Source organism: Heterodontus francisci, chromosome 4, assembly GCF_036365525.1.
Source record: "Heterodontus francisci isolate sHetFra1 chromosome 4, sHetFra1.hap1, whole genome shotgun sequence".
Taxonomy (NCBI): Eukaryota; Metazoa; Chordata; class Chondrichthyes; order Heterodontiformes; family Heterodontidae; genus Heterodontus; species Heterodontus francisci.
The window spans coordinates 178,404,444-178,426,406 of NC_090374.1; the positions used below are offsets into that span (position 1 = coordinate 178,404,444).

Sequence of the window (21,963 nt, forward strand, 5' to 3'; positions counted from 1 at the left end):
TGTAATGCAATATGCAGAAAACTACAGTATTCTGAAAGAGATAGCATCATTTTTCAAGTCAAGGGTATTGGTAAGTAATCCGCCTCCATTCATTAAATATTTCAATCAACTTGAAAACTGAACCCCCTTATTGTAATGGAGTTTCAAAACATATTTTACCAGAAATCTTTTATATAAATTGAACACATCACTACATTCATCTGTGTTTTGCTGTGCTAGCTACAACCTGAAGTAGAAGGAAAGAATGGAGCTTGTATTTATATAGCATCTTTGACTTCACTTCTTAAGGTCAGGTCACTCTAACCTCAAATTCAGGTTCAAGTCATTGCTCTAACCGTAGCTATTTAAAATGCAGGGAATGACTTACACAGTGTGAGCAGACAGAGAAAAACCATGACTGATTTGACCTGAGCTGAACTTAGCCAGAACACTTGCAAAGGCTGGTGGTCTCAAATGTTACCTACTGATCTTTGTTGGGACATCCACGTGTCTGGTGAGTTAAGTGAAGACACAACTAACTTCAGCTATGATGTGCAGACCAAATAGTCTGTCAATAATGTCAAGATTCACTTCAGTGAATCCAGGTTTTTTTTTTGTGCATAAACAATAATGTGAGGGGGAGGAAAACTGCCAAGCAACTCAAATTGATAACCACTCAGAAAGGGTGTTAAATTAGTTCATGAACCTTACCCAATTGAGCCTGGTTTGAATCTGCCATCTGTATTAAGGCATTTTCTTTTTTATTGAATAAGATCTTCACACGATGTACATCACCATAAACTCCTTCAGCATAATCAAACAAAAAAAAAGTTTCAATTTCACCAGAAATACGAAACAGATTCAGCGACAATTTAAAACAAAGCAGAGTATAGACGTGAGACAGAAGCAGGAAGAAAGGAAAATAATGCTCAATTACTTAAACACTTCAGGACATGTGCACATATTAACAAATGCTACACGGCGGAAATAAAATTTCATGCATTTTAATATTTAACATAAGATTCATTGATAGCACAGATGAGAGATTCTGTTGAATGAAGCACAAACTTAAAAACAAAAAATTTGATAATAAAACAGCAGTGGAAATGATAACATACCAAAGAGGATGAACAGCCAGTGAGGTGAAACCTTCTGTAGTAGGGGGAAACAAAACAAGTCAGCACAAGATGGACCGGAGACAAACATCATCAAATTGCCCATATTGAACAGCGTTTCAGCATTATGGATCAAACTGGCTTTCAACTGTAAAGTATTCGATTTTGATCACAAAAAGGTAATGATGATTCAAATGCTGTAGATTTGTCATTTTGGGGACATTTGTTGATATGGTAAATATTGGGAAAAGATGAAATAGTGAAGCAGGACAGTAAGTGGGGGGAAAAAAAGGCCAGTAAAATAAGTGTTCAAAACTTTTTTTTTTTTTAAAGTAGGTATTTTACCTATCCCCTTACTTTTATCCCTCCACAGCCCACAGGCACCTCTATGGATGCAATCAACAATTTTCCTTAGATAAACCACTGATGTAGAAAAAAAATGACCCAACCCAGTAGCTCTTTGTTTTTACTCTAAACACAACCAAAATTTACCACCTAGCAGAAAACGAAGGGCAAACAGGTGCATGTATAACATATCTTTTGCATTTAATGTTTTTATTTGTGTTCCACCTCAGAAATACTGCTGCCCACAAAAACAAAAGGTAGTATATTTTTGAAGATTATACCAGAGTTGGACATAAATCTACATAAAGTGGAAATATGGGAAAAACAACTTCTCTCACCACCTGCCACAAGGATATCAGGCAGGAAGGCTTCATGATTCAAAAGCCTAATAATGCTATTCTATGAAGAGAAGACATTTTTAATTCCAGTTGCTTTCCTCAGAAGTATTAAAATATCCTACCTTTGCTAGCATAATGAAAACTAGACATTTACTAAAAAAAAGTGCTAACCACAATAATTTGATTGAACTATTAATTTTAGTGTGAAACATTTGGTTGAAACGACTGTCAATAATATATGGACTTAAGAAATCAATTTCCTTTAAATTGTTCAGTTAAATATATGCTAATGGCCATCCAATTTGATGGTTGTAGAAAAATCTAATGCATGGATTATAACAAGTAATTATTGTTCTGTAAGTGTGTAATTGTTTCACGAATGGTATAGCTTCATTTGAATTTAGTAGAAATATTAACATGAGCATACAGCAAATTATCACAAACTCACATGGGCCAGCTAAATAGACTGTTGCTGCTTTAAGCATAGGGTCTCTTTATTAATGTTTGAGCTTTTTTCCTAAACTAAACGCACCTTCTGTCAAGACCAAGGGAGATAACTATTATAAAGGGAAGTTGGTATTAACAATGGCTAATTACAATTAAGCTCGACAGTAATGGGAAGTTAGCACATGGTACGATGGAAATAAAAACTGCATGTACTATAGATGGAAGATACATCAATACACCAAAAAACCCATAGAATATGAAAATACATGAGGATGCAACATTTGGATAATGATCACCTTACTGACGAGAGGAAGCAGTGATGGGGATCAATCACAGCTACAGTTGTTGAATTTTCATTTTAATCTAGATAATTCCCCCTGCCTCCCAGGTAACTATTTATTACAGAATCTTAATATTTACTTCCAGTGAACTCGTCTGATTTCCCTTTTATTTGTCACAAAAAAAATCTTAAATCAGAAAATAAGTGGGGGGAGAAAAACAATTTTATTTACATCCAAGTGATCCATTGATGTAAGCATTATGCCATTGGGTAGGCTACAATCAATCTGGGAATTCTCCAACAGCACCAAGACCAGAAGATCTATTTTCAGAAGGCAATAAAATACTTTTATTTGACAGGCATTCTGGCACCATATTCACATGGTACAATTTCAATGACACAGTTGCCAGTCCCTTGTCACTAATTGTGGTGCTTTGAGGTGTTGGTCTGACATTTGATTTGCATCATGTGCAGTCCAGTATGACACAAGGAGCTGCATAATGCTCCAAAATCCATTGAGCACCCAGACTTGGATCAATGCCACCATTGTACTTGGCCGCCAGCACAAGCTCAATTCCTTGGATCAACAGATGATGCGCTGTTAGGCACCTATAACAGTGTGCAGCTGGTAATTATGCCCATAAACTAGACAATCAGAACTGCAGAGTGTTTTCACTGTAAATGTGTGCAAACATGCAAGACATTGCACCACCACACACTTGCATACAGCGCTGAGCCACAGATTAGAGGAAGGATGGCACTCAAAGTATAACTTGGTCAGCAACAGAGCCACATTCAGAACATGAATGCTAGGCACTTCTAATGGAGCTTCTAATGGTTAATGGTAATGTGTGTGAGCTCAAAGCTGAGCCTAAATGAGATGATACTTTAGCAGCCCACAGGACACATTACTGTAATATGCACTGAACATATAACACAGGAGTACGTGCTAGCATACTCTTTTTTCCCCCCTTGTTCAGTTTGATAACACATCAATCCTCAGCTCCTTGTAATGGATACGAATGCGGCATGGATTTGATTCAGAATTAATTGGACGTTACGTATACAGAGATGTTGCAAATTACTAGTTGTACATTGGCAAATCTAAAACTAAATAACTGCCTTCCCAAAAATCATGAAAGAATTGGTACTGAAAGCTCCAATTCCCCCCTACAGCAAATATTCTACAAAAATGGTGAAAAATAGGAGGGAGGACTTAGACATAGCAGTTCTTAATGATATCACCAACCTCAGGGTTTAGGTTGCTGACCAGCAGAACAGAGTTTGCTGCTGGGCCAATACCGTGCATTGCTAGACGACCACCAACTGCACCATGTGGAAGGCCAAGATGCCCAAGTCCTCCTGGGATTCCTTGAACAGACAGACCTGGAGACAGTAAAGACTTTGACATTAACCATGGCAGATGTGCTTCCTTCCTAGAATGAACCATATCCTTCAAAAACTTAATGAAGACTGAGTGCAAGATGGCCAGTATATAAATACCAAAGTCAATTTTTTTTAAATTAGCAACTGTAAGGTTTCAGGGGTCCCATCACTAGGTATTAATAAAATATATGTTAAATTAAAAATCACAGTGCAGTGTGTATGACCTATACACACACACACACACAAACACATATGCTCTATCCCAACATTGACTGTCCCATTCTTTCGTCCTTCCCCTTTCCTGACTCATTGAAATGAGCACCCTTTAGTACCTTGCACATAGCACTAGACAATGAGCACTGAAGGCTATTTAACTGTGGGGAGTGAGCAGGCAACAGAGCTAAAATCATCCCAATCCCCAGCATGCACTTTTCAGTAGAGGATCAATGGATAATTATAATAGGGTGATAACACCTATAGTTAGGGAGACGACAAAGTCCAATGAGCTACCACCATCTCTCCATCACCGCCACCACCTCGTCAAGTTAAGATCAGCTAACTTAACACACACCGATGGTCAACTTGAGATCTTCTGGTCCACACAGCAGCTACATGCTAATAAAATAAATCTTTGGGAGAATTCTTTTATTCTGCTAATGCATTAAAAAGAATCTAATATTACAAGCGATAGTCCTGAGCATGCTAACCTGCAGTTTGTGGAAAGCCAAATCCACCACCCCCATAGGGATTGGCGATGATACCGGGTGCACCTAACAAAGAGAAAAAGACAGAAATGTTCAATTAACAGTTATTCAACCACATCTCCTGCTCTCACAATACTGCCTTTGTCTTTTGTTACAATTAATGCCTCAATGTTCAAAAAATACTTAGTTGTATTACCTCCTGGTGCAATCACTGGTTATGCTTAGCTATTTTACAGTGTCACCCAGGAGTAATACATCTAGCACCTGTAGGAGTAACAATTTGAGGATTTATTCAATACCAAAGACGTGAGGGGTCATGTAAAAAGTTCACAGGTGTAAGTAGGGAGTTTTACACCCAATTAGATATAAATTTACATTGCATCTGGCCTATGGTGAAGCTGTCTTGGAGCAGCTATTACAACACCAGACAAAGAGCAAAATAGCCTTTCACTCCCAAATACCAACTTTCTTGACTTCGATAAGTACACAAATTCATTCCAAAATTAAGGTTTTTAAATGGAAACTGGCTTCGGGCAATTCTTGTCCTTCTGCTCACTGATGCCAACTTGTATGCAATATTGAGAAAGCGACACTGTCAGACCTGGCAAGCGACTGTCACAGGAAGCTTCCAGTCTTTTTCCTCAGCAAATTCAGTTCATATGGACAGCTCAAAGTAAAGGGTCATGTCATGGGGCGGGCAGGACTGCAGGTTTGAGTTGCATTATGCCATCCGGATTGCCACAGAGTGCAACTGCTTCCCAACTCAACCTCAAGTCAGTATTCCCTTCTCCGTTTACTGAGATTTTTGGCTAAAATGTTTCTGAAAGTTTTTTTTTTAAGTTACAGGAAACAAACAATAGAACTAGTGTCCACTGATGCACAAATTTACCGATCACTTAAGTACAAGCAGCTAACTCCAATGAACTCCCTATAAGTAAAAATTGTAATTATCAAATTCCCAATAGCGTCTATAAAAATGGACAGTTAATGTACATCTAAAATATGCATAAATATAATTCATAATGGAAAACCCTTCAAAATTAGCAAATTTGATGGTTGTATTTACGAACCAAACAGTCATGAGCTGACCTCCAACTAATCAAACACTTTGGCACTATAGCTTTGCACACAGGCTGCGTGTCATCCACTGACATTTGTGAAGATGTGGATGATAAGTGAACTAACACTGCATTAACTAAAGGAGTGAGATCCTCTAAATTCGAATTCCATCCAGCAGTAAACCATTGACCACCTATGGATTATCTGCATTTCTAACTGGTCCAACAAGGTTATCCTCAGGGTAATCGCCCCTCAAACGACCTGCCCAAAGGCTCTTGTGACAATTTGGAAAAGCAACTGCCACCCAACATCAACACTTTGTTACTGCAATGTACTCAGTTGAATGATAATTTTCTTTGGCCCACTGACTGGAGAACTGAAATTATATATATTTTTAAATACATTTTAAAAAAGACCAGCTAAAAGGATGACTTTACTGGCAGCTTAAGATGGCTACCTAATTTGCAACACTGCATCCAATGCTGCAATGCTGGTGAGAAGGGAGACCAAATGTCTGCTCATATCCCAGCAAGAACCATGACCCAGGAAGTTTAAAAGGAACTACCTGTTCATTTTAGGAGAGAAATACAGCTAACTGCTACTTTGGAATGACTGAGTAACTGTCGTGTGACAAGGCCCCTCACATCTGTGGTTTTAAGCTTATGTCTTTCTGCAGTAGTGAAAGGAGAAGCAACAGCATTCTGACATGCGCAGACTTGAGTGGCAACTCTCGCTCCATTCCAACTTGAAAGTTTTCAAATCCTGTCTGTTCACTGACCACCTTTGCATACACCAGTGACAATCAGAAACCCTGTTTGAGGTAAACGGCATCGCCGTTTCCAAGAGAACCACCGAAACAGTCATGTACCGCTGTAAGCCGAGGGCCTCAGGAACAGGGGGGGGAGATAGAGAGGGGGGGGGGTGGGGGGGGAGATAGAGAGAGGGGGGGGTGGGGGAGATAGAGAGAGGGGGGGGTGGGGGAGATAGAGAGGGGGGGGGTGGGGGAGATAGAGAGGGGGGGGGGTGGGGGAGATAGAGAGGGGGGGGGGTGGGGGAGATAGAGAGGGGGGGGGGTGGGGGAGATAGAGAGGGGGGGGGGTGGGGGAGATAGAGAGGGGGGGGGGTGGGGGAGATAGAGAGGGGGGGGGGTGGGGGAGATAGAGAGGGGGGGGGGTGGGGGAGATAGAGAGGGGGGGGGTGGGGGAGATAGAGAGGGGGGGGTGGGGGAGATAGAGAGGGGGGGGGTGGGGGAGATAGAGAGGGGGGGGGTGGGGGAGATAGAGAGGGGGGGGGTGGGGGAGATAGAGAGGGGGGGGGGTGGGGGAGATAGAGAGGGGGGGGGGTGGGGGAGATAGAGAGGGGGGGGGTGGGGGAGATAGAGAGGGGGGGGGTGGGGGAGATAGAGAGGGGGGGGTGGGGGAGATAGAGAGGGGGGGGGTGGGGGAGATAGAGAGGGGGGGGGTGGGGGAGATAGAGAGGGGGGGGGTGGGGGAGATAGAGAGGGGGGGTGGGGGAGATAGAGAGGGGGGGGTGGGGGAGATAGAGAGGGGGGGGTGGGGGAGATAGAGAGGGGGGGGTGGGGGAGATAGAGAGGGGGGGGGTGGGGGAGATAGAGAGGGGGGGGGTGGGGGAGATAGAGAGGGGGGGGGTGGGGGAGATAGAGAGGGGGGGGTGGGGGAGATAGAGAGGGGGGGGTGGGGGAGATAGAGAGGGGGGGGTGGGGGAGATAGAGAGGGGGGGGTGGGGGAGATAGAGAGGGGGGGGTGGGGGAGATAGAGAGGGGGGGGTGGGGGAGATAGAGAGGGGGGGGTGGGGGAGATAGAGAGGGGGGGGTGGGGGAGATAGAGAGGGGGGGGTGGGGGAGATAGAGAGGGGGGGGTGGGGGAGATAGAGAGGGGGGGGTGGGGGAGATAGAGAGGGGGGGGTGGGGGAGATAGAGAGGGGGGGGTGGGGGAGATAGAGAGGGGGGGGTGGGGGAGATAGAGAGGGGGGGGTGGGGGAGATAGAGAGGGGGGGGTGGGGGAGATAGAGAGGGGGGGGTGGGGGAGATAGAGAGGGGGGGGTGGGGGAGATAGAGAGGGGGGGGTGGGGGAGATAGAGAGGGGGGGGTGGGGGAGATAGAGAGGGGGGGGTGGGGGAGATAGAGAGGGGGGGGTGGGGGAGATAGAGAGGGGGGGGTGGGGGAGATAGAGAGGGGGGGGTGGGGGAGATAGAGAGGGGGGGTGGGGGAGATAGAGAGGGGGGGGTGGGGGAGATAGAGAGGGGGGGGTGGGGGAGATAGAGAGGGGGGGGTGGGGGAGATAGAGAGGGGGGGGTGGGGGAGATAGAGAGGGGGGGGTGGGGGAGATAGAGAGGGGGGGGTGGGGGAGATAGAGAGGGGGGGGTGGGGGAGATAGAGAGGGGGGGGTGGGGGAGATAGAGAGGGGGGGGTGGGGGAGATAGAGAGGGGGGGGTGGGGGAGATAGAGAGGGGGGGGTGGGGGAGATAGAGAGGGGGGGGTGGGGGAGATAGAGAGGGGGGGGTGGGGGAGATAGAGAGGGGGGGGTGGGGGAGATAGAGAGGGGGGGGTGGGGGAGATAGAGAGGGGGGGGTGGGGGAGATAGAGAGGGGGGGGTGGGGGAGATAGAGAGGGGGGGGTGGGGGAGATAGAGAGGGGGGGGTGGGGGAGATAGAGAGGGGGGGGTGGGGGAGATAGAGAGGGGGGGGTGGGGGAGATAGAGAGGGGGGGGTGGGGGAGATAGAGGGGGGGGGTGGGGGAGATAGAGAGGGGGGGGTGGGGGAGATAGAGAGGGGGGGGTGGGGGAGATAGAGAGGGGGGGTGGGGGAGATAGAGAGGGGGGGTGGGGGAGATAGAGAGGGGGGGTGGGGGAGATAGAGAGGGGGGGTGGGGGAGATAGAGAGGGGGGGGTGGGGGAGATAGAGAGGGGGGGGTGGGGGAGATAGAGAGGGGGGGGTGGGGGAGATAGAGAGGGGGGGGTGGGGGAGATAGAGAGGGGGGGGGTGGGGGAGATAGAGAGGGGGGGGGTGGGGGAGATAGAGAGGGGGGGGGTGGGGGAGATAGAGAGGGGGGGGGTGGGGGAGATAGAGAGGGGGGGGGTGGGGGAGATAGAGGGGGGGGGGGTGGGGGAGATAGAGAGGGGGGGGGGGTGGGGGAGATAGAGAGGGGGGGGTGGGGGAGATAGAGAGGGGGGGGTGGGGGAGATAGAGAGGGGGGGGGTGGGGGAGATAGAGAGGGGGGGGGTGGGGGAGATAGAGAGGGGGGGGGTGGGGGAGATAGAGAGGGGGGGGGTGGGGGAGATAGAGAGGGGGGGGGTGGGGGAGATAGAGAGGGGGGGGGTGGGGGAGATAGAGAGGGGGGGGGTGGGGGAGATAGAGAGGGGGGGGGTGGGGGAGATAGAGAGGGGGGGGTGGGGGAGATAGAGAGGGGGGGGTGGGGGAGATAGAGAGGGGGGGGTGGGGGAGATAGAGAGGGGGGGGTGGGGGAGATAGAGAGGGGGGGGTGGAGGAGATAGAGAAAGTTGGTGCATCCTTTATTATTTTTATTTGTTTGGTTTAGTTATCATAACATGAACCTCTTTCTTGGTTAACTCAAGAAAACCTGTGATTACTTAGTTGCTATGATCATAAGAACCAAATGAAACACCTACTGAATTGACCAGTACATTCAGTTTTTAAGAATTAAACTGTTGGTCAAACAAGGAGGGGGAAAGAGGGAAGCCCTTCGATGCCTCCTCACATGACTAACAACTTTGTGAAATAGAACAGAAATTTTCTGCTAAAAACATGTCTCAGACTGTACATATTTACATGAAGCCTCAAAAACTGTCAATATAAAAATCAGCAAACTCTGGTCTTCCAAAATGGCACATGCTTTAAAAATTCTTGCTTCACAAAAACCCCTCCAACTACTGGAAAAACTGAATTGCAAATACACAAAATGGTACCACAAATATTTAATCTTTGTGCTACATACTTTGTAAAGGGTTACAACTAATTCATAGCATTTATGCTGCAATCACATTCTTGCCACTATCTCATAATTGTGGCGCTTAAGATCAACAGTTCAAATAACCCTTCTTTGTTTGCATTGATGTATTGAACCTTGAGTAATAAAATAACTTTACACTTACTGGCCCTATTTAAACTAAGGGGTGAATGGGATCCATGCCAGATATCAAATGGTCAAGGACAGCAATGACAATGCTCAAAAAAAGCAGATACGCCAACCATTAAAGCAGATCTTTGCTGGGCAGATCATTTATATTGAAATCCTACAAGCCAAAAAAACTAATTTGGTGTAATTACAATCCTGTTCAAATGTTGTCACAGTCCCTTGAGATACCAGAGCTAGCTTTCAATACAACTGAAATGTCTCCAGGAAACAGTGGAATGACTAAACAGAATTGATATTCTTGTTCAACCGGGCTAGATTAAAAGTAAAGTCAGGGACAATAGTTGGGTGAAAACTGCAGACCTTTGGTGGATACCTGGCATGTACCCAATAGCACTATTCCAGATAAAAGTAAACACAAACCTACCAACTAATATCCAATTAATCCAAGTATTACCTGCCCTGCCGTTAGAATATTTTTGCTGATTTGACCCGTAGTGGCAGTTAGTAGTAACCAGGCTGTGGTGTATAATATCAAGCCATTGACTGCAAAACTTCAACTTTAATTGGAGTCTAATGTTTCTATAGGAAAATGAAAAATACTTCCTACCAACTAAGCCATGCAGCAAACGTTATGCTAATTTAATTTTTTTTTTTTTAAATACTTGAATTCTTAAATTTAGTCATGATTCCCCCTTAAATTGTTTTTTTAAAAACTTTTCTTTGCATATGTAACTTGAATAATTTTCCTTCTGCTAGTTGACTGAAATGATGCTCCTGATCCAACCAAAAGGACACAATAATCTGTGCCAGCTCCAAACTATAATGTTGCAGGCACAGCTTCTGAATACATAGCTCCATTGTCCTGCTTAGAAACTCTTTGCTTTGAATTCTTCACCAATTAACTTAAAATCAATGCCCTCTCTGGTTATTGAGATACTTGTCAGTGGAAACAGTTGGTCCATACCTACTACTCAGTTAGTGAAAAGAATACAGTAGTCTCATGATTGTATGTGCTGTTGTGGACACTGTAGAGAGGATTTGAACAGAACAAAAAGCCAAGAAAATGACAACACATAAAATTTACCTGCCATTATGTATTTACCTAGAAGTGAGGTTTCCTTACCAAAAGCGGCGGCCACAGAAGGGTCAACGGTCGGCTGGCCGTCGCCGGAAGGAAGATCAAGGCGCGTAAAGTCTCTGCTTTTGTCATTGTTGTATTTCACATTAAGGCTAGTCAGCTTTGAGAACTCTATACGTAAAGTACAGCAAGCATTGTAGATATTCTGTCCATCCAAAGCCTGAAGAAAGCCAAGTAGAAACAGATTTACATAACAATCCATGGATCTTTGAAGCAACAGATGATATTCTACAGAGCTGATAAAAAGCTTACCATGCACCATATGAATATATAACCCACAACTCAACCCTTCATATTTTTATATGAAGGAACAGTGAGGCAAGCATGATATTTGGAATCATTTCGAGAAGGGTTTAGTTTAGTTTAGAGATACAGCACTGAAACAGGCCCTTCGGCCCAAGTCTGTGCCGACCATCAACCACCCATTTATACTAATCCTACTCTAATCCCATATTCCTACCACACCCCCACCTGTCCCTATATTTCCCTACCTATACTAGGGGCAATTTACCATGGCCAATTTACCTACCAACCGGCAAGTCTTTTGGCTTGTGGGAGGAAAGCGGAGCACCCGGAGAAAACCCACGCAGACACAGGGAGAACTTGCAAACTCCACACAGGCAGTACCCGGAATTGAACCTGGGTCGCTGGAGCTGTGAGGCTGCAGTGCTAACCACTGCGCTTGTGACTTTTTTTTTATTCATTCATGGGATATGGGCATCGCTGGCTGGCCAGCATTTATTGTCCATCCCTAATTGCCCTTAAGGTGGTGATGAACTGTTGCAGTCCCATGAGAGGTAGATATACCCACAACGCTGTTAGGAAGGGAGTGCCAGGATTTTGACCCAGCGACAGTGAAGGAACAGCGATATAGTACCAAGTGAGGATGGTGTGTGACCTTGAGGGAAACTTGCAGGTGGTGGTGTTCCCATGTATTTGCTGTGCAAATTCTTCTAATTGTTAGAGGTCGCAGATTTGGAAAGTGCTGTCGAAGGAGCCTTGGTGCATTGCTGCAGTGTATCTTGTAGATGGTACACACTGTTGCCACTGGGCGTCAGTAATGGAGGGAGTGAATGTTTGTGGATGGGGTGCCAATCAAGCGGGCTGCTTTGTCCTGGATGGTGTCGAGCTTCTAGAGTGTTGTTGGAGCTGCACCCATCCAGGCAAATGGAGAATATTCCACCACACTCCTGACTTGTACCTTGTAGATGGTGGACAGGCTTTGGAGAGACAGGAGGTGAGTTACTTGCCGCAGGATTCCTAGCCTCTGAACTGCTCTTTTGGCCACGGTATTTATAAGACTACTCCAGTTCAGTTTCTGGTCATTGGTAGCCCCTCGGATGTTGACAGTCGGGGATTCAACGATGGTAACGCGCTCTTGTTGGAGATGGTCATTGCCTGGCACTTGTGCGGCACGAATGTTACTTGCCACCCATCAACCCAAGCCTGAAGTTGTCCAGGTCTTACTGAAGCAGTCTGTGCAGAAATGCAGCATCAGAGGAGTCACGAATGGTGCTGAACACTGCGCAGTGAACATCCCCACTTCTGCCCTTATGATTGAAGGGTCATTGATGAAGCAGTTGAAGATGGGGCCTAGGACACTACTCTGAGGAACTCCTGCAATTGTGTCCTGGGGCTCAGATGATTGACCAACAACCACAACCATCTTCCTGTGCGCTATTAATGACTCCAACCAACGAAGAGTTTCTCCGATTCCCATTGACTTCAGTTCTGCTAGGGTTCCTTGATACCATACTCGGTCGACTCATGCCTTGATGTCAAGGGCAGTCACTCTCACCTCGAGTTCAGCTCTTTTGTCTACCAACAGGTAATTGTGGCAATTCCATTCTACACTGGAAATGCTTCTGGGAAGGTTCATGTTCAGACAAGGCACAGAATCTACTTAAGTAAAAAATACTTAAAAACACAGAAGATTAACTTGAAGACTTGTAAAAGTTATCCCCTTCTCCAAGAATGCCAATGCACACTATGCCATCCCTAGCTAAGAGCACAATAAATCAACCAGCTCCCAGACCACCTCCTCTGCTACTCTACCACTGACGAGTGTAAAACAGTGCCATTCCCTCACAACACTCTAGTAGCTCATAACATGGGGATTTGAAGGGCAAACCCGAGTCTTATTAGATCTGTTGCACAAAGGATTGTAATGTGTTGCACCATTGTGTTATTCGATTAATTACAATCTGTTTTCCAAATAATCATCCTTTTTTACTTCACTATATGGCATTCAAGTCCCCATACAGTGAATTGTGTACTTCATTTAGAGATGGCATCAGTCGGAACAAGAAATATCAGCATTCTTCTTGAATGCCTCCAGGTAATGGGCTCGACACTGCTATTGGACAAGAGACCAAGGATAAGTCCTTCTGTTCAGAACTGCGCTTTTGCTTTGGAAACACAAAATAAAAGGTGCTGAAATGGTGGGAAGGAAAGCAATAAAAGGATGTCATTTTATTAAAGTACTTACTGGTGAGAAATTAAACTGCAGTATATTTAAAATGAAGTGCAAAAGGGACAGCACTGAATGGAGGAAGACATGCTTCATGCTTATGGTCTGCTTAATATTAACGCCATCAGCAAGACAACCTATTTCCACCTCCGTTGACATTGCCAGACTTCACTCCTGTCTCAAATCATCTGCAGTTGAAACCCTCATTCACCCCCTTCAATACCTCTAAACTTGATTATTCCAATGCACTCCTGGCTGGTCTACAACATTCTACCCTCTGTAAACTTCAGCTCACCCAAAACTCCACTACCTGTATCTTAACTTGTACCAAGTCCCATTCACTTAACTCCCTTGTGCTTGCTGACCTATGCTGCCTCCCAGTCAAGCAATGTCTTGATTTTAAAAATCTCACCCTTGTTTTCAAATCCCTCCACATGCCTCAACCTCCCTATCTTTAATCTCCTCCAGACGCACAATCCTCCAAGATGTTTGGGCTCAACTAATTCTGGACTCAAGTATCCCTGATTTTCATCACTCCATCACTGCTGTCCATACCTTCAGTTGCCTAGGCCCCAAGCTCTGAAATACCCTCCCTACACCTCTCCATCTCGCTTTCCTCTTTTAAGAGGCTCCTTAAAACCTACATCTTCGAGCAAGCCTTTGGTCATCTGACCTGATTTCCCCTTATGTAACTCGATATATTTTGATTTATAATGTTCCTGTGAAGCTCCTTGGGATGTTTTTACATTAAAGGCACTAAGTTTTTTAGTAAATAGTAAACCAGCATTTTCAGCTAGACAACCATGGGGATGTGCTAAACAGAAGTAAAGTGAAAGGAATCATCCCAAGATTGCTCTCATGAACCTGCTGGTAACTAGTTACAGAGCAACATTGGTGGAAGTCCAATCCGCATCTTGGATGGGTTTTGTATGCATTCTGCAGAGTCCAACAGAAAGGGGTGGAGATCACATAACCTAAAGGAGAGTCACCCTTTTGAAAAATAATGAACAGTTTAGTAGCATCTACACTCATGTTTCCTGTGTATTAATGATCAAATTTGGTGTTCTACAATTTTCTGAAATTCTGTGCACCAACTAGAAGTAGAATAAACAGTCTCCAAATAGCATTTATATCAAAAAGACAGAGGATGCTCCAGATAGTCATTTCTAAATGCCAAATAACTAGTTTTAATAGAGATACAGCAGTTAACAATTAAGAACGGGTTACCTGCTGTACTCAACACTAACCAGTTTAGCCTGATGTGCATGCATTGGATCAGCATACTGAAGCAGTGCCTGGAACTGATTGTTCTTTGTGAACGTGATGATTTTCAGCACTGTTCCATACTTGGTAAAGATCTGTTTGGAGTAAAATATGCATCAGTATAAAAAGGAGACTTTGGCATTAAAATGGAAAGTTAATTTGTTTGCAGCCATTGAAACAGAAGAGCATCAAGCCTCAACACATAAACCTCTTAATCACTGTCAACTAATGAGTAGGAGGCAGGGCAAGCTTACAGCAGGAGTCGTCTATGTACTCAGCAAAAGTGCTTATTTAACCGAGACTGTACAAACTACAGCAAACAGAACTCATGAACAAAACTAGTCTCCCAATAAAAGCAGGATCAAAATGTAGTGAGTGGAGTTTAGTTAAATAACACAAATTACAAGCATAAAATCCACCTTAGTCACTTACAGTAGTGTGGGCTCCAAGCATGAAAGACAATCATCTGTCAGTCAGAACTTGTGATGTCATTATCATAAGCCATAAAAATACATTGCACTGACAAGCAATGTGGAATACATCAGCTGGGGTCCAGGCAAGAAATTTATTACAAGTACAGAGCTCTGGTACTGTGATGGATCACTTTGGTTGTCCTGTGATGCACTAACTCCCAGAAGTGTTACGAACATGGATCGACACCCACAAGACCCCATAAAGTTGCTCGAACAGGGAAGTTCCAAAAATTGCCCAGACATTTTCCCACAAGACAGAAATGGAGACAAACTAATATGTTAAAATATATAGGCACAGGTGGCACTCCGATCCAGATCTCCAAGCAACCAGATCAATAGTGATACTGAGGCTTGAGAGTCGATTGCTTAAACTTGCTCATAATTGGAAAATGACACATGCTAAATAAAGTTAACCAAAGCCTAAGGCAGGAAGATATTTGAAGGGAAAAGAAATAGATGATAGCACACTAACTCTTTTAAATCCAGTAATGTTTAGTATTAGCGTATTCGCTGCTTTACACATTTAATATATTGGGTTTACCAATTCTGAAATCCAATTCAGTTAATTCCATTAACATCTTACTTGAATCCATGCTGCTTTAAATGGCTTGGTATCTAAATATGATGAATCCTTACCTGATGCAAGACCTCCAGAGTGACAGGATAAAAAAGGTTCTCCACAATGATGCGCAGGACAGAACTTTGACCAGCTAGTAGTGCCCCCTCGTTAACAGTGCTGCCCGTCATAGACATGTTACTGGTGTGCATTGCATTTACTGCTTGCAGAGCAGCCTGGGCTCGCTGTGGAAAAACAAAAACATTTCTTAAGCCAACCTTTTTGTTTTATTCTATGAGCAATTTGTTTAAGCACAAACATTGAAAACTGATTTTTTTTTTTAAAACACAGGTACAATTGGCAGCCAAATGCCCCAGCAGTTATGGAAAAACAGGTTCCTACAATGTCAAACGGCTTTCAGTTTAATATGCATTAATACAAATTCTCAGCAGGACAGAGAACGCCTGCCTCCAAAACCAAATGGATATGGCTTTAATTTATGCTTAAAACTTCCCACAGCCCATTGAGCCTGCTCCGCCACTCAATATGATCATGGCTCATCATCTACGTCAATGCCTTTTTCACCACACTACCCTCATATTCTTTTCTGTCATTGCTACTTAGAAATCAGTCAATCTCTGCTTTAAACATACTCAATGACTAAGCTTCCACTGCCCTCTGGGGTAGAAAATTCGAAAGATTCACAACCCTGAGTAAAGATATTCCTCCTCATCTCGGTCCTAAGTGGCTTCCCCGTTATTTTGAAATTGTGAATTTGAACTTTGAAATTGCTGACCTCGTCACAGACGTGGTCTCTTCAGACTACTAGAAAAGATCGGATGTCTAAAGCTACTAAGTATCACCTCATTCCATGACAATATGAAAGGCACAATTCAGCATAGCGGCGCATCAGATTCCTTTCCTATCCTGAGTGGCGTGAAATAGGGCTGTGTTCTTGTACCTACACTGTTTGGGATCTTCTTCTCCCTGCTGCTCTCACACACGTACAAGTCTTCAGAAGAAGGAATTTTCCTCCACACAAGATCAGGTGGCAGGTTGTTCAACCTTGCCCGTCTAAAAGCGAAGACCAAAGTACGGAAAGTCCTCATCAGGGAACTCCTCTTTGCTGACAATGCTGCATTAACATCTCACACTGAAGAGTGTCTGCAGAGACTCACCGACAGGTTTGCGGCTGCCTGCACCGAATTTGGCCTAACCAACAGCCTCAAAAAAATGATCATAGGACAGGACATCAGAAATGCTCCATCCATCAATATCAGCAACCACACTCTGGAAGTGGTTCAAGAGTTCACCTACCTAGGCTCAACTATCACCAGTAACCTGACTCTCAATGCAGAAATCAAGCACATGGGAAAGGCTTTCACTGCTATGCCCAGACTGGCCAAGAGAGTGTGGGAAAATGGCGTACTGACACGGAACACAAAAGTCCGAGTGTATCAAGCCTGTGTCCTCAGTACCTTGCTCTATGGCAGCGAGGCATGGACAAAGTATGTCAGCCAAGAGCGACGTTTCAATTCATTCCATCTTCGCTGCCTCCAGAGAATCCTTGCATCAGGTGGCAGGACCGTATCTCCAACACCGAAGTCCTCGAGGCGACCAACATCCCCAGCATATACACCCTACACAGCCAGCAGCACTTGAGATGGCTTGGCCATGTGAGCCGCATGGAAGATGGCAGGATCCCCAAAGACATATTGTACAGCGAGCTCGCCACTGGTATCAGACCCACCGGCCGTCCATATCTCCGCTTTAAAGAAGTCTGCAAACACGACATGAATTCCTGTGACATTGATCACAACTTGAGTCAGTTGCCAGTGATCGCCAGAGCTGGCGGGCAGCCATAAAGGCGGGGCTAAAGTGTGGCGAGTCGAAGAGACTTAGCAGTTATCAGGAAAAAAAACAGAAGCGCAAGGGGAGAGCCAACTGTGTAACAGCCCTGACAACCAATTTTATCTGCAGCACCTGTGGAAGAGCCTGTCACTCTAGAATTGGCCTTTATAGCCAATCCAGGTGCTGCTTCACAAACCACTGACCACCTCCAGGCGCTTAACCAGTGTCTCTCGAGATAAGGAAGCCAAAGAAGTCGTCGACCCCTGGTTCTAGACTCCCCAACTAGGGGAAACATCTTAGCTGCATCTACCCTGTCTATCCCATTAAGTATTTTGTAGGTTTAAATGTGATCACCTCTCATTCTTCGAAATTCGAGAAAAGACAGGCCCAGTTTCCCCAATCTCTCTTCAGAGGACAATCGCACCATCCCGGAAACAAGTCTAGTGAACCTTCTACGGCAATAATATCCTTCCTAAGATAAGGGGACCAAAACTGCACTACACTACTCCAGGTGCTATACAATTGAAGCAAGACTTCACTACTCCTGTACTCAAATTCTTGTGATAAAGGCATGAGCCTTCCTGACTGCTTGCTGCACCTGTGCATTAGCTTTCAATTACTTATTTACAAGGACACTCAGGAACATCAGACAATACATGACACCAAGCCACATAACTAGATATTAGGACAGGAAACCAAAAGTTGGTGAGATGAGGTAGGTTTAAAAAGGAGTGTCTTAAAGAAATAGAGAGTCTGTTTAGTGAGGAAATTCCAGAGCTTGCAGCCGAAACAGCTGAAGGCCCAGCTGCCAAAGGTGGAGCAATGGAAATCAGGGATACACAAAAGACAAGAATTGGAGGAGCCCTAGAGGCCGATATGGTTCTGCTGGTGTGCTAAATGAAGTGCCACAGTACAATTGGCGGTCTTGGGGCCGGGGAGGGAAAACAGTATAGTGGCATGGGGGGGGGGGGGCGGAGAAGGGATGCACACAATACCTCCCACCATAGGTGGATTCAATGACAACAGACTACGGCAAAACAGGCAGAAACTCCATTAACTCATCAGCTGAGGAAGGTGCACTAGTGGCAAAAGGAATTTACATTGATGTGAACAGGGGAAAAAATGAAGAGGTGGGAGGGGAGAAAGGACAACATTTAATTGAAACACCATGGACAATAACTACTATATCTGGAACTCGACAGTCCAAGACCTTTCTTGCAAGTCAAACTGGCAAGCGTGGCCACATAGTAAAGAAATTATTCAGCTCATTGAAACAGATAACAGCAAATAACTCATACAAGATTAAGGTTTTAACCATTGGTTAATAATGACGGAGGGAAATGGGTATCAGAATGAATTAAAACAGCTATGTATTTGAAGGATTCAGATAAATATTGCACTAAAAATCACAGCTCGAAAGATTTACAATTGTTACTCAAACAAAATATTTCCATGCTGTCCGCATCTTGTGTGTGCTGTACTCAGGAACACTTAATAGTTTGCTGTCTCATGGCCAATTAGGAATATATGAAAAGTGCAGAAGGGCATGCCAGGAGCAGCAACAGGAATACCTAAAAATGAGGTGTCGGCGTGAAGCTACAACACAGGACTACTTGCATGCCAAACAGCAGAAACAGCTGGGATAAGTGGTCCCACAACTAACTGATCAGATCGAAGCTCTGCAGTCCTGCCACATCCAGATGTGAGTGGTAGTGGACAATTAAACAACTGGAGGCTTCACAAACATCCCCATCCTCTACGATGGAGTAACCCAGCAAATCAGTGCAAAAGACAAGGCTGAAGCATTTGCATCCATCTTCAGCCGGAAGTGCCGAGTGGATGATCCATTTCTGCCTCTTACTGAGATCCTCCATCACAGATGCTAGTCTTCAGCCAATCCAATTCACTCCGCGTGATATCAAGAAATGACTGAAGGCACTGGATACTGCAACGGCTACGGGCCCTGACAACATTCCGGCAATAGTACAGAAGACTTGTGCTCCAGAACTTGCTGCGTCCCCAGCAAAGCTGTTCCAGTACAAAACTGGCAACTATGCGGAAAGGTGGAAAATTGCCCAACTACATCCTGTGCACAAAAAGCAGGACAAATCAAACCTGGCTAATTACCGCCCTATCAATCTACTCTCTATTATCAGCAAAACAACGGAAGGGGTTGTCAACAGTGCTATCAAGCAGCACTTGCTCAGCAATAACCTGCTCACTGACACTCAGTTTGAGTTCCGCCAGGGCCTCTCAGCTCCTGACCTCATTACAGCCTTAGTTCAAACAAGGATGATAGAGCTGAACTCAAGAGGTAACATCTTGACATCAAGGCAGCATTTGACCGAGTTATGGCATCAAAGAGCCCTAACAAAACTGGAGTCAATGGGAATCAGGGGAAAACTCTCAACTGGTTGGAGTCATACCTCATGCAAAATAAGATGGTTGTGGCTGTTGGAGGTCAATTATTTCAGTCCCAGGACATCACTGCAGGAGTTCCTCAGGGTAGTGTCCTAGGCCCAAACATCTACAGCTTCTTCATCAATGACCTTCCTTCAATCAGAAGGGCAGAAGTGGTGATGTTCGCTGATGATGGCACAACGTTCAGCACCATTCGCAACTCCTCAGATGAAGCAGTCCGTGTAGAAATGCAGCAAGACCCGGACAAAATCTTGGTTTGGGCTGATAAGTGGCAAGCAACATTCATGCCACACAAGTGCCAGGCAATGACTATCTCCAACAAGAGAGAATCTAACCATCTCCCCTTAATGTTGAATGACATTACCATTGCTGAATCCCCACTACCCACAACCTGGGGCTCACCATTGACCAGAAATTGAACTGGACCAGCCACATAAATGCTGTGGCTACAAGAGAAGGTCAGAGGCTGGGAATTCTATGGTGAGCAACTCACCTCCTGACTCCCCAAATCCTGTCCACCATCTACAAGGCACAAGTCAGGAGTGTGATGGAATACTCTCCACTTGCCTAGATGGGTGCAGCTCCAACAACACTCAAGAAGCTTGACACCATTCAGGACAAAGCAGCCCGCTTGATTAGCACCCCATCCACCACCTTTAACATTTACTCCCTCCACCACAGACGCAGTGGCAGCAGTGTATACCATCTACAAGATGCACTGCAGCAACTCACGAAGGTTCCTTCGACAGCACCTTTCAAACCCGTAACCTCTACCACCTAGAAGGACAAATGCAAAGGAATACCACCATCCTCAAGTTCCCCTCCAAGTCACACACCATCCTGACTTGGAACTATATCGCCATTCCTTCACTATCGCTGGGTCAAGATCCTGGAACTCCCTTCATAACACGCTAAAGACTGCAGCAGTTCAAGAAGCCAACTCACCACCTTCTCAAGGGCAATCAGGGATGGGCAATAAATGCTGGCCTAGCCAGTAACGCCCACATCCCCCGAATGAATTTTTTAAAAAAATGTCTGATTCCATACCTCAAGCCTGCATCTTTCTTTCTTTTGGGCTTCCTTATCGCGAGAGACAATGGATACGCGCCTGGAGGTGGTCAGTGGTTTGTGAAGCAGCGCCTGGAGTGGCTATAAAGGCCAATTCTAGAGTGACAGGCTCTTCCACAGGTGCTGCAGAGAAATTTGTTTGCCGGGGCTGTTGCACAGTTGGCTCTCCCCTTGCGCCTCTGTCTTTTTTCCTGCCAACTACTAAGTCTCTTCGACTCGCCACATTTTAGCCCCGTCTTTATGGCTGCCCGCCAGCTCTGGCGAACGCTGGTAACTGACTCCCACGACTTGTGATCAACGTCACAGGATTTCATGTCGCGTTTGCAGACGTCTTTATAGCGGAGACATGGACAGCCGGTGGGTCTGATACCAGTGGCGAGCTCGCTGTACTATGTGTCTTTGGGGATCCTGCCATCTACCATGCGGCTCACATGGCCAAGCCATCTCAAGCGCCGCTGACTCAGTAGTGTGTACAAGCTGGGGATGTTGGCCGCCTCGAGGACTTCTGTGTTGGAGATACGGTCCTGCCACCTGATGCCAAGTATTCTCCGGAGGCAGCAAAGATGGAATGAATTGAGACGTCGCTCTTGGCTGACATACGTTGTCCAGGCCTCAAGACTGCATCACCATTTAATTAAATCATGGCTACATGCATCTTAGCGCTCTCTACCCACCTTGGTTCCATAACTCTCAATTCCTGTACATAACAAGTCTACGCAACCTAACTTCATAACTATTTTAGCCAGTTTCCATTCTCATGAATGTGCACAACATCTCTGAAGATCAAAATGTCCCTCGAGGCGCAACGTTGCAAGAAAAGGTGGATTTTGTGACCAGTCTATTCAGTTTCTGTGGCACATTACTAAGTAGTCTACCCATACCTAGCTAAAGAATAGTGTAACAGCAAAAGTTTTTTTAAAATGGTGAGAGGGGCACTTGAATTCTAATAGTCAGCA

The 21,963-nt window shown here is 45.3% G+C and overlaps 1 protein-coding gene across 4 annotated transcripts in view; it reads right to left on the reverse strand.

The window, feature by feature from the left end:
- The window catches only part of ptbp3 (polypyrimidine tract binding protein 3), a 131,161-nt gene that overhangs the window by 9,586 nt on the left and 99,612 nt on the right, over nt 1-21,963 (reverse strand). For 3 of the 4 annotated variants that reach the window (XM_068030661.1, XM_068030658.1, XM_068030660.1), the window contains 7 exons: nt 15,748-15,912; nt 14,623-14,733; nt 10,870-11,065; nt 4,598-4,660; nt 3,754-3,890; nt 1,098-1,131; nt 691-783 (listed from right to left, as the gene is read on the reverse strand). In XM_068030661.1, coding sequence (XP_067886762.1) covers nt 691-783; nt 1,098-1,131; nt 3,754-3,890; nt 4,598-4,660; nt 10,870-11,065; nt 14,623-14,733; nt 15,748-15,912 — 799 coding nt within the window. The remainder of the gene's footprint in view (nt 1-690; nt 784-1,097; nt 1,132-3,753; nt 3,891-4,597; nt 4,661-10,869; nt 11,066-14,622; nt 14,734-15,747; nt 15,913-21,963) is intronic. The other variant, XM_068030659.1, reaches the window with a different exon arrangement.